The 16,741-nt window shown below is 38.4% G+C and overlaps 1 protein-coding gene across 4 annotated transcripts in view; it reads right to left on the reverse strand.

Annotated features, from left to right (window-relative positions):
• CADPS2 (calcium dependent secretion activator 2) overlaps window positions 1-16,741 on the reverse strand; it is a 593,849-nt gene that overhangs the window by 247,007 nt on the left and 330,101 nt on the right. For all 4 annotated transcript variants that reach the window (XM_055421183.2, XM_088834647.1, XM_055421182.2 and 1 more), the window contains one exon: window positions 16,546-16,685. In XM_055421183.2, coding sequence (XP_055277158.1) covers window positions 16,546-16,685 — 140 coding nt within the window. The remainder of the gene's footprint in view (window positions 1-16,545; window positions 16,686-16,741) is intronic.

The raw sequence follows: 16,741 nt of genomic DNA on the forward strand, positions 1-16,741 counted from the left end.
AGGTCTTAAAATACTTAATGTTTAATGAAAACATAATAAGTTGAATATCTTTAGCACAAAATATATAAATTTAAAACACATACATACACAAAATGTATTTTATAAAATTACCTAACATTCAGAGGTACATTACCCAATATAGAATGGATACCTATGCAGGAAGGCACAGAAGAAGGCACCAGAGAACAAAGGGCTAAAAAGTAAAACAGCTGCTGATGTTGTGCAATGAAATTAGGAATATGAATATGCAAATTTCTGCACCTCAAATTCTAGAGAGATAAATAATTGTTTAAACTCTTCTCAAGCACACGTCCTTTTAGGTGAATTTATTTTAACCAGAAAATTTTTAGATGTAATCTAGAATTTTAAGAGTCCACTGAACATGACATTTATTATTATTATTTTTAATTTTTATTTTTATTGGAGGCTAATTATTTTACAATATTATATTGGTTGGTTTTTGTCATACATTGACATGAATCCACCCTGGGTGTACATGAGTTTAAGTTGACACTTTGACCATCTGATGCGAAGAACTGACTCATTGGAAAAGACCCTGATGCTGGGAAAGACTGAAGGCAGGAGAAGAAGGGGACGACAGAGGGTGAGATGGTTGGATAGCATCATCGACTCAATGGACATGACTTTGGGTAAACTCCAGGAGTTGGTGATGGAACAGGGAGGCCTGGCGTGCTGCAGTCCACAGGATCTCAGAGAGTCAGACACGAGTGAGCGACTGAAGTGAACTGAACGGAGTGTTAACAGATCATGTAATTCATATAATACTGACATCACTAATTACTGAAGATGATTTTCTCCTAAATGTCGAAACAAACAAACAAAAAAAACACATCAAGAAATCTGAAAGCAATTTAGGAGCTCAACTTAACATTACAGCAATTTATAAAACATGCTAAGCTTTAAAATATTATAAACTGTGTTAAAGTTCAATAATCAATCCCATAAAAAACGAACTTGTGCCAAATTAAAGAAACATTTCAAATTTTATGATTGTTAACCTTTCCTAACCACAGTCACTCTAACAAGTCTGCTGTGGGTATGCTCTTGAATTTGGAACTAAATTTATATCTCAGCTCTTATAAATACTCAAAGTAATTATTCCAGAATGAATGTAGAATGACACTTTAATTAGTAATGCGTCTCCTGGCAATTAAGATTCTCTTGCTTCTCTTGGCAATTAAAATGGCAAGGTATATTATTAAGGCCCCATGATTCTTCATACCTCTTCCTGACAATTATCATAAGAAACATTAAAGGCAAGATCTCAGCTATAATCCATTTACTGAATATTCAGTAGCCGGGTAAACACTTTCTCCTCCTTGCCTAATAATTTTTTATTTCACTCATTACCCATCAATCATTAATGCAATTTGTGCTGTCTTACAAAGTTCAATTTTTCATTTTACATAACTTATTACAACCAATTGATTTTGTCAGAATGCAAGTATAGGGATACTTTTAATTAAGAAATAATTTTTAACCCATTTATTCATGATATGACTCTAACAATCAGAACATTAAACACACAAAGTGATTGATGCTGGCAGAAAATATTAGTGGTGGAATATGAGACATCTTGGAGAAGGCAATGGCAAGCCACTCCAGTACTCTTGCCTAGAAAATCCCATGGATGGAGGAGCCTGGTAGGCTGCAGTCCGTGGGATCGCGAAGGGTTGGACACGACTGAGCGACTTCAATTTCACTTTTCACACACTGGAGAAGGAAATGGCAACCCACTCCAGTGTTCTTGCCTGGAGAATCCCAGGGACGGGGGAGCCTGGTGGGCTGCCGTCTATGGGGTCACACAGAGTCGGACACGACTGAAGTGACTTAGCAGCAGCAGCAAGAGACATCTAAAATGACTGTAAATTGTATATATTAATATAACATAGATACACACACAAAATTATTGATATGGCTGGTAGGATCAGAGAATAAACACTTTTATTTTTAACTTTTAAATACCTAAGATTTTTTTCTCTACCCAGTTGCTTTACTGTTTTAAAGAGTTATTGAAGTATAGTTTATAATGATGTGTTTATACATAAAATTTTTTAAAAAGTGGTTTTATGAGGTAACTTTTATGTCCTTGATTCTCTTCTAATTCCAGTTTTTATATTAAATATGTACTATTACACTAATAGGAAAATAGTTACATAAATTAAAATTTTATATTATGTAATACTAGTTCACAAAATTAAAACACAGTATTCACATGTGTGTGAAACTTTTGAACACAGTAAAGCACTATAAAATTTAAAGAACCTTTCATTCAGTAAGAAAAATACATGGCATTTAATTGCAAATTAGGGTGAATTAACTGTTTATGATAACAGCTAAAATGTACTGAATGTCAGTTGTGTGCCTGGCACTTTACTGCTATTAACTCATTTAACCCTCACAGCAACCCTGTGAAATAGGCGATTGCTATTCCACTTGACAAGTGAAGAACTGAGGCACAAGGAGGTTAAGAAATTTATGCCAAGAATACACTGCGATGGGGCTAGAGCAAGGCTGCACTCCAGCCACTCCAACAAAGCAGCACTGCTATGGCATTACACTGTCCTTTAGAAGTTTTCCTTCTGCCTTAAAACATCTCATCAACTATTCATACATTTCACTATAAACACACCTAACATTGTCGCTCTCTCAAATATATGTGCTTAGTAAATCTAATGGTTACACCTCTGAGGGAACAACATACGGTTGTCTATAACTAAGTACAAGTGTTGTTAAGTGTAAGCAGGTCCTGTCAAATGTCCATAACTGTGTCTTGCTTAAGGTCAAGGAAAAGACTAAACTCAAGCAACCATGTTTTCCTTTGAATAAAAAAGGTATATTTGTGTCCAATGCAAAAAGAGGCAAGGCAGGGCCTGATAAGCTATCCACGTTCTCTGCCCTAGTATTTGCAATTGTAACATGACTTTCCAATTTTTTTAAATAGCAGTTTTACTCATTTCCAATCCTTATTCATTTCAGTGATTTCTTTTGCCTTGGTCATCACAGGCTACATCAGTCTAGACATCTGATCACTCAGGTTTGATCAACTTTCCTGCTATAGATTTTCACATTTCATAAGAGGGGTCGAGCCATTCCCATTCTTCTTAAATATTCCATGTTTGTTTAGTTTACTAAATACTCATAAACGCACAGTCCTCACAATTACTACCTACACTGACAATACTGTTCAGTCAACACATTGTTCTCAAGTAATCATTATATCCCCATTCTTTCACTGACAGGACTGACCAATGAAAACTACACTCACCCAATTTGGGCAATACCTTCGAAAAAGAGTAATAAAATAGCTTGTTTTTAAAACTGTTTTGAATTATGATATAAGGGTTTTGGAAGCAGTTGCAAACCACCAGTTAAAGGGATTCTTCGAACCACTTATTTATGATATACTTTTAATTAGGTTGTAAAGTCCTGGAAGAAGCAATTGATACCTGGTAGTCCATTACATTCTGTATATATGACTGTATTTTACCAGCTTAAGTAGTTTTCCATTTTATAGTTTTATTTTCTAGCTTATGCAATTAGGTTAATACCTACTCTATTTCAGTGGAAGAAGTAATTACTTCTACTATATCTAATATATCTTTTGGTGTTGGTTAATACCTCCTTTTAAGCATCAATAATTTTATAGCCAATTTAACCCTTTCATTCATTCTTTCATTCAAAGAGCTTGGCACATGGTAATCAATAAATCTGTACTGAATGACTGATTTGATGAAACCAAGCATGTATTCACTGACTAGTCAAACAATGTTAAATAATAAACTCCATTCTACAAGGAGTTAATTTCAGCTGGAGGGACAAACAAAACTGTGGATGACAGTAATTCTGTAATAGACAAAGTTCAGTGTACCTGGAACACAAATTTGTGAGACTGAAGTGAAAAGATGAGGAATATGAAGGAATTTTGCATTTGATCTTCATTTGAAAATACATAAAATCAACCAGTTATCAGCATTTAAGTCCCGTGGGCAAAGTAGTGAAGAGCCAGGATCCCTGCCTCAGGAGACAGGGGAAAAAAAAAAAGCTATAGATTTAAGACAAATAAAAATATAAGTCTTAAAAGCCAGAAAAAAGTAAAGGACCTCACATATAGCTAGAGAAGATAAATGCTGGTACAACTATTGGTGAAACTTGTAGTATTGTCTTGTAAAGATAACCTGTATATTCTCATCAATTCAGCAATTTCACTCTTAGGTACACACTCAAGAGAAACTACACATGTGCAACAGGAGATACAATAAGCACTGCCTGAAACAGGACAAATCAGGAAATCACTCACAGGTCTATTTTGATAAAATGGATAAATTATGTTTATAGATCAGCATATTTAGAAGACAGCATCACTTCAGTTCAGTTTCTCAGTCATACCCAACTCTTTGGGACCCCATGAATCACAGCACGCCAGGCCTCCCTGTCCATCACCAACTCCTGGAGTTCACACTCAAACTCAAGTCCATCGAGTCGGTGATGCCATCCAGCCATCTCATTCTCTGTCGTCCCCTTCTCCTCCTGCCCCTAATCCCTCCCAGCATCAGAGTCTTTTCCAGTGAGTCAACTCTTCACATGAGGTGGCCAAAATATTGGAGTTTCAGCTTTAGCATCAGTCCTTCCAATGAACACCCAGGACTGATCTCCTTTAGAATGGATTGGTTGGATCTCCCTGCAGACCAAGGACTCTCAAGCATACATACAATTAAATATAAGGGCTTCTCAGGTGGCACAGGTGTAAAGAATCCACCTGCTAATGCAGGAGACACAGGAGATGGGGGTTCGATCCCTGGGTTGGGAAGATCTCCTGAAGGATGAAATGGCAACCCACTCTAGTGCTCTTGCCTGGGAAATGCCATGGAAAGAGGAGTCTGGTGGGCTACAGTCCATGGGGCTGCAGAGAGTGAGACAGAACTGAGCTTGCATGCTGCATATAAAAATTAATGTGGTATACTGGACAGGCCAAGAATTAAGACTAATCCAAGTCTGTGTATCTAATATATAACGGAAGAGAGGGACAAAAGTGAATAGGATATCATAGCAAGACAACAGTGCATAGTATCAGTTAGCCTTTGCTGTGCAATATACCATACTCAAACTTAGCAACTGAAAACAATAATCATTCATTATTTCTCATGAACATATAATTAACTGAGCAATTTTACTGATCTGATCTGGGCTCAGCATGACCCACCCATGTGTTTTTACAAGCTGGCTAGTTGGTCTTGGTTCACGCATATGTCTGAGACCTTAGAACAACTGGATTGATTCGGTTCTGTTCCTCTAGTGGTCTAGCCCACATGTGTCCTCATGATGAAGACAGAGAGGAAGAGAGAAAGTGAAAATGCACAAATGCTTTTTTAAGACTCTGCTAATGCCAAGTTTGCTACTGTCTCAAGGGCCAAAGTGAGTCACTGGACCAAGGCCAAATCTGGAGAGGACAATGTAGATACAGGGCAAAGGGTGTGAATTTAGGGAGCCCATTTGTTGGGTCCACTTATGTAGTCAACCCACCACATAGACAAGGAATTAATTTTCTAAATAAATATCTCCTCCTTCAATGTAGCAAAGCTCAGGCCTGGGCAACTTAAAGAGTTTTGTATAAGGTTGTAAGGTCGGGGTCCTAGGCAGATAGAAGAGGGGTGCTCACCCTCCTGGGGCCTGGAGACTATGTTGAAAGGAAAATGGAGAGGAGGGCAGGCAGTTAGGGGAACACCTTGTACTTAAGGAACACACTAGGGTAGACAAGGGCTTCTGCCCCACTTTGCACTTCGGATTCTTTGATAAAACCTTGAGGGAGGGCTTCCCTGGTGGCTCAACTGGTAAAGAATCCGCCTGCAATGCAGGAGTCCTGAGTTTGATCCCTGGGTTGGGAAGATCCCCTGGAGAAGGGAATGGCTACCCAATTCAGTATTCTGGCCTGGAGAATTTCATGGACTGTATAGTCCATGGGGTCACAAAGAGTCGGACACGGCTGAGGAACTTTCACTTTCGACTTGGTGGAAGGGGTCCCGATGAAGCAGACAGAGGGCTGGAGCTGAGCTGGGCTTAAAATCTTGTGGTGTAAAGGATTCAGAAATTCCCTCAAAACCAGAGTCAAGGAGACGAAGTGATGTGGACTACCCGAGTTTCTGCTCAACGGCAAGCTGGATTAAGAAGCTATCTTTCTTGGGATGCCTGTACTAGCATGGGAAAATGTGTAATGCAGAATCAGACTAGTAGGTTCTGTTAAGTGAAAAAGTGGACAAAATAGGATTGCCTTAGTAAAAGCGTGTTCAGGTACACGAATTGATTGATTTGGTTGAAGGTGGTGGCAGGGGGTGTCGGGTACAGAAAGGAAAAGAAGTTGGAAAGATGAATGCTAGGCTAAAAGTGTGAATCTAATTCCACAGGCAATGCGGAGGCACTAGAAGTTTTTTAGTAGAGACATTAAATTGTATTCCTAACTCCTACACGTGTTGGAAAACAGGTAAAACAAGAAAATCAGTACAAAAGTCACTGAACAGGTTTCTATGTTGTTGCTGCTGTTAGGGCAGAGATTGCACTGGGGTTGGCAGAAGGAATGGATTTATCAGTGGGAAACACTACAGGGGAGAAGGAGCTTAACTACAATGAGTGAAGAAGGAGCAGTTAAAGATGAATATAAAGATCAATGGACAAGTTGACTCACTGGAAAAGACTCTGATGCTGGGAAGGATTGGGGGCGGGAGGAGAAAGGGACAACAGAGAATGAGATGGCTGGATGGCATCACCGACTCGATGGACATGCGTTTGGGTAGACTCCGGGAGTTGGTGATGGACAGGGAGGCCTGGCGTGCTGTGATTCATGGGGTCGCAAAGAGTTGGACACGACTGAGCGACTGAACTGAACTGAACCGGCAGAAAGGATAAGGCTCTCAATTCCACAAAGCTGGAAACAGCTAATATTAAAAATTTCTGACTTTTGATCTATTGCTATGCTCTTCTACTCAGGATTCTGGCCTGGAGAATTCCATGGACTTGTATAGTCCATGGGGTCGCAAAGAGTTGGACACAACTGAGCGAATTTCACTTCTGTGCTCTTCTAATCTACTGTCAAAGAAAGTTAAAAACATTTTTTTCAGAAGTTCTGATACATGAAATAAAGACACTAAAAGATATTCATACTCTTATAAAGGTAATAAACATGGGGGAGGAAATGATTGACTGAGTAATAATTTTCCATGGGCCACCTCATGCGACGAGTTGACTCACTGGAAAAGACTCTGATGCTGGTAGGGATTGGGGGTGGGAGGAGACGGGGACGACAGAGAATGAGATGGCTGGATGGCATCACCGACTTGATGGACATGAGTTTGAGTGAACTCCGGGTGTTGGTGAATGACAGGGAGGCCTGGCGTGCTGTGATTCATGGGGTCGCAAAGAGTTGGACACGACTGAGCGACTGGACTGAACTCAACTGAAGGAGCCATTCACATTTTCTCACCCACCCTCCTTCAGTAATTGATGAAACTGAGGCCAAAAATGATGACTTACCCAAAGTCAGTGACAGAACTGAGTCCAAAATACAGGTGTCTTGGCTCTTCAACTAGTTTCATTCTACATAACTATCATTGTACCATCCTCCATCTATGCCACAGTTCAGTTACATGTATCAGGGAAATGAACCAAAAATAAGTATCTTTAAATGTCCAAATTTTTCTTGACCTTCCACAATGCTCAGACCTTTAACAAACCCAAGATTTTTGTTTTATTAATTCAGTGTTAATATTTCCAAACTTCTGGATATATCCAAATAATAAAACATACCATAGTCTCAAGTAATAGTACAAAAATTTTATAGCAAGGCTTCAGTTAAGAGGAAACCATTCCATTATAATTATATACAATGTTTATAAAATTTTATAGTATTCCTAAATAGTTTTCCCTATACCTTTTTGAAAAGTGTCCCAAATTAATTAAGATAACCAATGTATATGATCTGTGGTTTCTGAAATAATGCAAACAAGAGTTAATCTTCTACCCTTAGTTATTTGACCTAAAATACCATCGTTTAAGATGCCCAGATGTGAAACAAGCATGTCTAAAAGAAAAAAAAAATGTTATTTGGTGCGTGAACAGTAGAAAAAAATAATGTAGGTTAAGATGTTACCCTCCTACAAAAAAATATTGTGTTGAATAGAAATACACAGTTTAAGCTTAAAGTTACAGACTAATTTGTCACAGGAGAAATCAGAGAAGTTTGCAAAGGAGTGTAACAATTACACATGTAGTTTAATAATTATTAAAACTATGTTTGAAAAAGTTTCTAATGTTATAATTTATTAATCACTAATTAAAATGAAACCACAGCTCAATGATTTTTATTAGTATATATAAAGTGACATGAATTTTAAGGCAGTTGGAAAAATAAAGTTGGCTTTCTGACTTACTCTTATCATTCTACAATGACTAAATCCATGTACCACAGACAGACTTCTCTTACAAAAATTATATTTAGAAAAAGAATCAATCATTTATTAAGAATCTAGCAAATAGTTTGTCAGAAGTTTTGGCAAGGCTGTAAGGAGTAAGACTTCAATGAAAATAGGGTAAGCCAGAATGAGGTAGTAAATTGGGAACTGGGAATGCAAAGAGACATATATATATATGTGTGTGTGTACATATATATATATATTCAGATGAGTGAAGGTCAGATGTCAAAATTTTAGACAAGGGCATATAGAAGCATATAGAAAACTCATGCTAAAAGGTCAATTTAAAATGAGGAATCAATTTTCCTTGGGAAAAAAAAACAAACAGACTTTTCTTTTTTATAAGGTATCCTCCAAGTAAATGCCACTTTGACAAAGATAAGATTTTCCTCCTTTTGGTCTTCAACTGTCCCCTAAATTACTCAAAGATCATAAACCTTAAATAAAAAAATAATGAAACTTTATTAGAGTACAGTCATTTCACTTTAGGAGCAAATGCCACACTTGAAAATTAAGATTATGACTGAGAGGTTCCCTAAGCACCACACCACAGCCCCTGAATGCCTGGCTGGGAAGCACAGGAAAACAGCAACACAGCCAGCTTCGGGCTTATCCTATTTTTCCTGCTGTAAGCTTATCCGCTATCTTGCCCCTGAAGCAAGCGATGGGCACAGGGCCTTTTATACCTTTATGATGCAAATTAAGGAGTTTTATATATGGCAGTCTCAAAGTATTTCAACATGTCTATTCATTTAATAAATGTTCACACTGTCAAGCATGACTACACACAAAGGATGATGAGATCTATATGGCAGTGATTTGGCTGACAGTTTATCTTACCAATTTTAACTGCGAAATAATTATTCTACAGTAATATACTTATAAAGTCTTTTTTATTTTTATAGTAAAAAAAAATCAGCATCAAGCAGACATTTGGTAGATTCTAGTCATAATGCTTCTACCTATTTGTGACAATTTAAGTTTCTTCTTTTTCCTTTTCAGTTGTATATTTGTCATAATAACCATTGCTTTATTAGTTCCACTTTATTTTGCCTTTCTTGTGGCTTAAAAAAAATAACATTTTAATTAGGAAAACAGGATTTAATAAAAATGAGGATAGCAGTTCTCAGATTTAAGTTAATACTGTCACTCAGCCACTAGGCTATGCTAAAGGACAATCCATTTGTTCAAGAGCACTTTTGCCTTCCGGTCACCCAAAAAAAGCAGGAAAGTAAATTCTAAAGCTGAATGTAAATTACTTAACCACTCAAAACCTAGACTGAAATTCATTTAACATATTTATATAAGGGTTTATGTAATTAGTTTATATGACATACCTCCAAAGAATAAATGTACCCAAATTTTATCACCTGTCATATAGCAATGTTTAGTATGTTACCCAAATTAAATATCCATTTTCATTTGCATATAGTCAGTGCTGTATGGATGTGAGAGTTGGACTGTGAAGAAACCTCAGTGCCAAAGAATTGATGCTTTTGAACTGTGGTGTTGGAGAAGACTCTTGAGAGTCCCTTGGACTGCAAGGAGATCCAACCAGTCCATTCTAAAGGAGATCAGTCCCGGGTGTTCATTGGAAGGACTGATGCTAAAGCTGTAACTCCAATACTTTGGTCACCTCATGCGAAGAGCTGACTCATTGGAAAACACTCTGATGCTGGGAGGGATTGGGGGCGGGAGGAGAAGGGGACGACAGAGAATGAGATGGCTGGATGGCATCACCGACTCGATGGACATGGTTTGGGTGAACTCTGGAGTTGGTGATGGACAGGGAGACCTGGCGTGCTGTGATTCATGGGGTCGCAAAGAGTCGGACACAACTGAGCGACTGAACTAAACTGAACTGAACTGAGTCCTGTTAAAAAACCTATAATGTATAGACATGGGCTGATTAATTACCAGCAACATGAGCTTTTGATTTTTTCTTTTTGGTTCAAAAAAGATCATTTTAAAACACAACAGTTGCGGTCCAAACACCATTTACTTCATTTATTTTAGGTATTCTTTTACATTAAATTATACACTATCCTCTAAATCACTTCTAACCTTTCAAGTTCTTTAACTTAGGAATGTATTCATTATTTTTTTCTTAAAACACTAAGGAGCACACTATTATCACTTTCATCACTATTCCTATCAATATCTTTGCTGGTTTACACATGGTGGGAATTACTAGGGGTTCAAATGGGTCTAAGAAACTTATATAGTCAGGAACACATAAAATATAGATAACATTAATAAAAATATTTACATAGTAATAACAAAGGGCCATATACATATATTAATAAAGGAGAATTCATGTTAAAACAGTTCATATAAGAGAGATAAATTGATAATTATTACCCATACCATTAAAACAGAGAAAAGGTTTTTATGATGAACGTCCCAAAGATGTCTAGCTCTGAAAAGCTCTCCAAGCACAACAAGCCATAACCCTTCAATTTATTGTTTGACAACTGTAAAGATACATTTTTTAACTGTCTCTCTTTTAATTATTCATTATTCATCTGTTAATCATTCATTATAGGATTAATTATTGACAGAACATAATCCCGCCCAAAAGCAAAATGCTATTAATATACTACTCCCATGCATGCCTACATTACCACTTTGGCATATAAAAGAGCACTAGAAAGAAAAAGGTTGGGTGACTTTTGCTTCTTCAATGTAATGAAGTTTAGTAAAATCCATGTATGAAGTACCAAAAAGAAAGACCAATATGGTTGTGATAGTTATGATTATGTGTCAATTCATATTTTTCCATATATATTTAAACACAGGGTGATATTCAAACCGTTTAAAGCTGTTACCTCAGAGGCACTCAGAAACCTAGACAGGTGCTTGTGGTCTGCTGAGAGTGATAAATTACTGTTACAGCAACGACGAAATTCTGGTTGATAATTATTATTATGTTCAATAATGGTCTTATATAGCTTTTTTGAATAACTATTAGGAAATACAATATTCTTAATTATGTTCCGTAACACACCAACTAGCAGGACAACATCACTGATATTTTCATTTCTAGAACTTCTTTTTACATGCCATAAACTGCAGTTTCCTGAATGTCTGGAAATGCTTGCTGGTATCTTTTAGTGAAAGTGAAGTGAAAGTGTTAGCTGCTCAGTCGTGTCTGACTTCTTCCAATCCCATGGACTGTAGCCTGCCAGGCTCCTCTGTTCATGGACTTTTCCAGACAAGAATACTGGAGTGGGTTGCCATTCCCTTCTCCAAGGGATCTTCCTGACCCAGGGATCAAACCTGGGTCTCCCACATTGGGGTCAGATTCTTTACCATCTGAGTCACCAGGAAAGCCCTTAGTAAAGGTAAGTCATGGCAGTTCTTAAGTTTTGCAGATTACATTCAGAGACTATGATATGTTCTCTTTAGTCATCTCCTTCATCTATAGTCTTGGGCAGTAGTCAACTCCAGAACCATTCTGGGGGTCCTAATTTAGCCAGAGGGCTCTAAGATGTGATATGAACAAATTCTCCTTCATTGCAAAGGAATGATAAAAAGCGAATATAAAGTCTTGAAAGGCAGGTGGATTGTCTCATCTGACTGGAATATTCCAGAGCAAGAAAATGCCAAGGATGAGAGAGCAGAACTTACTCTCCCCACAGGAGCTGAAAGCTTCAGAACCTGCCATGTGCCCAACTTCATATTCAGCATTGGTTCTTGGGACAATTTGAAGGCTCGGAGGGTATTCACCACAGTGCTGCCCATGTGTAAATCCGGGGCTATCTTGGCGTAGCAGTACACGGGTTCCAATTTATATATACATATATTTGTATAAATTTATTTTGGCCACACTGGGTCTTAGTGACAGCATGTGGGATCTATGAGGGATCGAACCTGGGCCCCCTGCAGTGAGAGCTCAGAGTCTTAGCCACTGGACCGCGAGGGAAGTCTCCAGGTTCCCATTTCTTGTGCCATTATTCATCAAGAGACTGAATTCAGGAGAGTAGGGAATTAACTATAAGGCTTGGAACATAATGTGTTCCTTCACATGTCCCTCTAGTGTCTATTACTCTGTAAGTATTTTAGAGCAGTAGTACTCTCTCTAGTCTAAGCACTCTCCAGCTAAACCAAAATTGTCATGGTTAGCTAACAGCTCTTCCAGATCTCCTGCCCATGTACACCCTATGTCAGATGGCTGGTGGCTGGACTGCCTTTCTTCCCCACTGCCCACCTGCTGATTTCACGCCTCAAGCTTCATCTCAAAAGTCATCTGTCTTCTGAGACTTCCTTTGACCAGCTCCAGCAAGAATCAGGTATTATTTCCACCAGTTCCCATTCCTCTCTTAAGGTGCTTATCACTCAGCATCATCACTATTTGTCTATAAGCCTGAATCCCTGGCTAGTCTGTCCCTTCAGGCCTGGGATGGTATCTCATTGAGGTTTGTTCTGGTTGACACAGAGGAAGGGCTCAATCCATGACTGCTTTGCAAATCAACAGTGAGCAGATAGATGGACGGGGGAAGAAAGAGCTCTAGGTATTAAATCCCAGGAACTCTGTCTGCATAATGAGTCATACTTACACTGGGTATCACTGCATTAAAGATATGATACTATGGGATATGTAAATTCTTGTTCTTTCTCAGAGCCTACCCACTGAGGTCTTTTTTCCCCAAATATGACCGGTCTGACAAAGCATACGCTATTGCCTGCTCAAACCAAGGAAGCCATATGGTTCTTAGAGGCTCTTCTCAGCTGCAGAAGGTACCTCTGGGTTGCCTCCTGTTTAGTCTAACTTTTCTCCCTCATGGTCATTTGAAGAATCCTTATCTTGTTGACTTACCAGTTAACTCTGCCACAATGTTAGTGATTTAGCTCTAAAATTAGCAGAGACGCCTCTTTGTACAAGAAGAAACAGAGATTGTTAGGTTTATGGCTAAACTTTCAGTTCAGTTCAGTTCAGTGGCTCAGTCGTGTCTCTTTGCAACCCCATGAATCACAGCATGCCAGGCTTCCCTGTCCATCACCAACTCCCAGAGCTTACTCAAACTCATCTCCATTGAGTCGATGATGCCATCAAACCATCTTATCCTCTGTTGTCCCCTTCTCCTCCTGCCTTCAATCTTTCCCAGCATCAGGGTCTTTTCAAATGAATCAGTTATTTGCATCAGGTGGCCAAAGTATTGGAGCTTCAGCTTCAGCATCAGTCCTTCCAATGAATATTCTGGACTGATTCCCTTTAGGATGGACTGGTTGGATCTCCTTACAGTCCAAGGGACTCTCAAGAATCTTCTCCAACACCACAGTTCAAAATCAATTCTTCGGCGCTCTGCTTTCTTTATAGTCCAATTCTCACATCCATACATGACTACTGGAAAAACCATAGCTTTGACTAGACGGACCTTTGTTGGCAAAGTAATGTCTCTGCTTTTTAATACGCTGGCTAGGTTGGTCATAGGTTTTTTTCCAAGGAGCAAGCATCTTTTAATTTCATGGCTGTAGTCACCATCTGCAGTGATTTTGGAGTCCAAGAAAATAAAGTCTCTCACTGTTTTCACTGTTTCCCCATCTATATGTCATGAAGTGACGGGACCAGATGCCATGATCTTAGTTTTCTGAATGTCGACTTTTAAGCCAACTTTTTCTATTTCTCATAGCAATGTTGATTTCAGCTTGTGCTTCAACCAGTCCAGCACTTTTCATGATGTACTTTGCAGCTAAACTTTAGTAACGAGAATCATTCCATTCTTTTTTTAAAATTTATTTATTATGGTTAGCACCCTAGGCTAGAATTTGGCTGTAGCGAGTCATAAAGCATTAATCTGGGAAAAATCTGGGTTTAAAAAAAAGCTAGATCAATGGAACAAAATAGAAAGCCCAGAGATAAACCCACGCTCCTATGGACACCTTATCTTCGACAAAGGAGGCAAGAATATAAAATGGAGAAAAGACAGTCTCTTTAACAAGTGGTGCTGGGAAAACTGGTCAGCCACTTGTAAAAGAATGAAACTAGAACACTTCCTAACACCATACACCAAAATAAACTCAAACTGGATTAAAGATCTAAATGTAAGACCAGAAACTATAAAACTCCTAGAGGAGAACGTAGGCAAAACACTCTCCGACATAAATCACAGCAGGATCCTCCAAGACCCACCTCCCAGAATATTGGAAATAAAAGCAAAAATAAACAAATGGGACCTAATTAAAATCAAAAGCTTCTGCACAGCAAAGGAAACTCTAAGCAAGGTGAAAAGACAGCCTTCAGAATGGGAGAAAATAATAGCAAATGAAGCAACCGATAAAGGATTAATCTCCAAGTTATACAAGCAGCTCCTGCAGCTTAATTCCAGAAAACTAAGTGACCCAATCAAAAAATGGGCCAAAGAACTAAACAGACATTTCTCCAAAGAAGACATAAAGATGGCTAACAAACACATGAAAAAATGCTCAACATCCCTCATAATCAGAGAAATGCAAATCAAAACCACAATGAGATACCATTTCACACCAGTCAGAATGGCTGCTATCCAAAAGTCTACATGCAATAAATGCTGGAGAGGGTGTGGAGAGAAGGGAACCCTCTTACACTGTTGGTGGGAATGCAAACTAGTACAGCCACTATGGAGAACAGGGTGGAGATTCCTCAGAAAACTGGAAATAGAACTGCCATATGATCCAGCGATCGCACTCCTGGGCATACACACCGAGGAAACCAGAATTGAAAGAGACACATGTACTCCAATGTTCATTGCAGCACTGTTTATAATAGCCAGGACATGGAAGCAACCTAGATGTCCATCTGCAGATGAATGGATAAGAAAGCTTTGGTACATATACACAATGGAGTATTTTTCAGCCATCAAAAAGCATGCATTTGAATCAGTTTTAATGAGGTGGATGAAATTGGAGCCAATTATACAGAGTGAAGTAAGCCAGAAAGAAGAACATCAATACTGTATATTAACGCATATATATGGAATTTAGAAAAATGGTAACCTGAACCCTGTATAAGAGACTGCAAAAGAGACATAGGCATTTAGAACAGTCTTTGGGACTCTGTGGGAGAGGGTGAAGGTGGAGTGATTGGGGAGAATGGAATTGTAGCATGTATATTATCATAAGTGACCAGTCCAGGTTCGACGCATAATTTTTCCTCTGTTCATTTCTTTGCATTTGTGCTTTTTTAATAAAAATACTTTTAACTGTAAAAAAAAAAAAAAAGCTCACTGAATCGTATTCATGAGTTTAGTCCTATTATTTCCTCATCAGCTACAAGGTAAAAAGAAACCTCACAGATAAAAGCTGACACTGACCAACGGCAATCCCCAGGGGCCAGTCCCTGCACTTCTGGTTATCCACAGCATCAGCTTCCTCCCACATTGATCTGGTTTCTCACTCACATATTGGATGAATACTCACACCCTTCGCATCAAATCTTATACAGTCTCTTGGGTTACAGCTGAACCAGCATTTAACTTTAAAGTAGTCTATGTAAGTTTATTTCTGGTGATCTGAAAGCTAGGCTTGTTTCAACTATTACGGTATTTGAAAAATATGTCTTCAATGTTACCTCCATACATCATTGTTCTTTATCCATGTAAATGATGTGTAATACCAGTGTAATCAAGTACCAATAATGTGTTAGCATGCAAACAGTTACACTAACTAAATACTCATACATTTAGCTATAAAAATGTCTATACATTTAAAAAATTAAGTTAACCTAGAATGAAATTTGAGGCTTCCCTGATGGCTCAGATGGTAAAAAATTGGCTTCCAATGCAGGACACCAGGTTTCGATCCCTGGATCAGGAAGATCCCCTGGAGAAGGGAATGGCTAACCATTCTAGTATTCTTGTCTGGAGAATTCCATGGACAGAGGAGCCTGGTGGGTTATAATCCATGGGGGTACAAAGAGTTGGACACTAGTAAGCAACTAATACTTTCACTCTTTTCATAAATGTAATTTTGGTGGTTGGGGGACTCCATGTGAATGCCTGATACTTTCTCTGAGGAAAAGGACAAAAGTGATACCATGAAATTCAGTAATTCAGAAGAAACACATCTTCAAGTACACACTCACCCACTATGTTTCATATGTGGTGGTTTATCCATTCGCACTGCCAATTTGATTTTTAAGTCAGAGTCCTGGCTATTTTTTGGAACTATCATTCGGTGCAACTCAGCTGACTTGGAGCTATTGGAAGTTGGGTATAATATCACCTGTAATGACAAAAAAGAACACATTTAGGTGTATAATACTGAATTTCTAAGGAGCA

The sequence above is a fragment of the Moschus berezovskii genome, chromosome 3, assembly GCF_049115385.1.
Source record: "Moschus berezovskii isolate FMDL1 chromosome 3, NW_MosBer_1.0, whole genome shotgun sequence".
NCBI lineage: Eukaryota > Metazoa > Chordata > Mammalia > Artiodactyla > Moschidae > Moschus > Moschus berezovskii.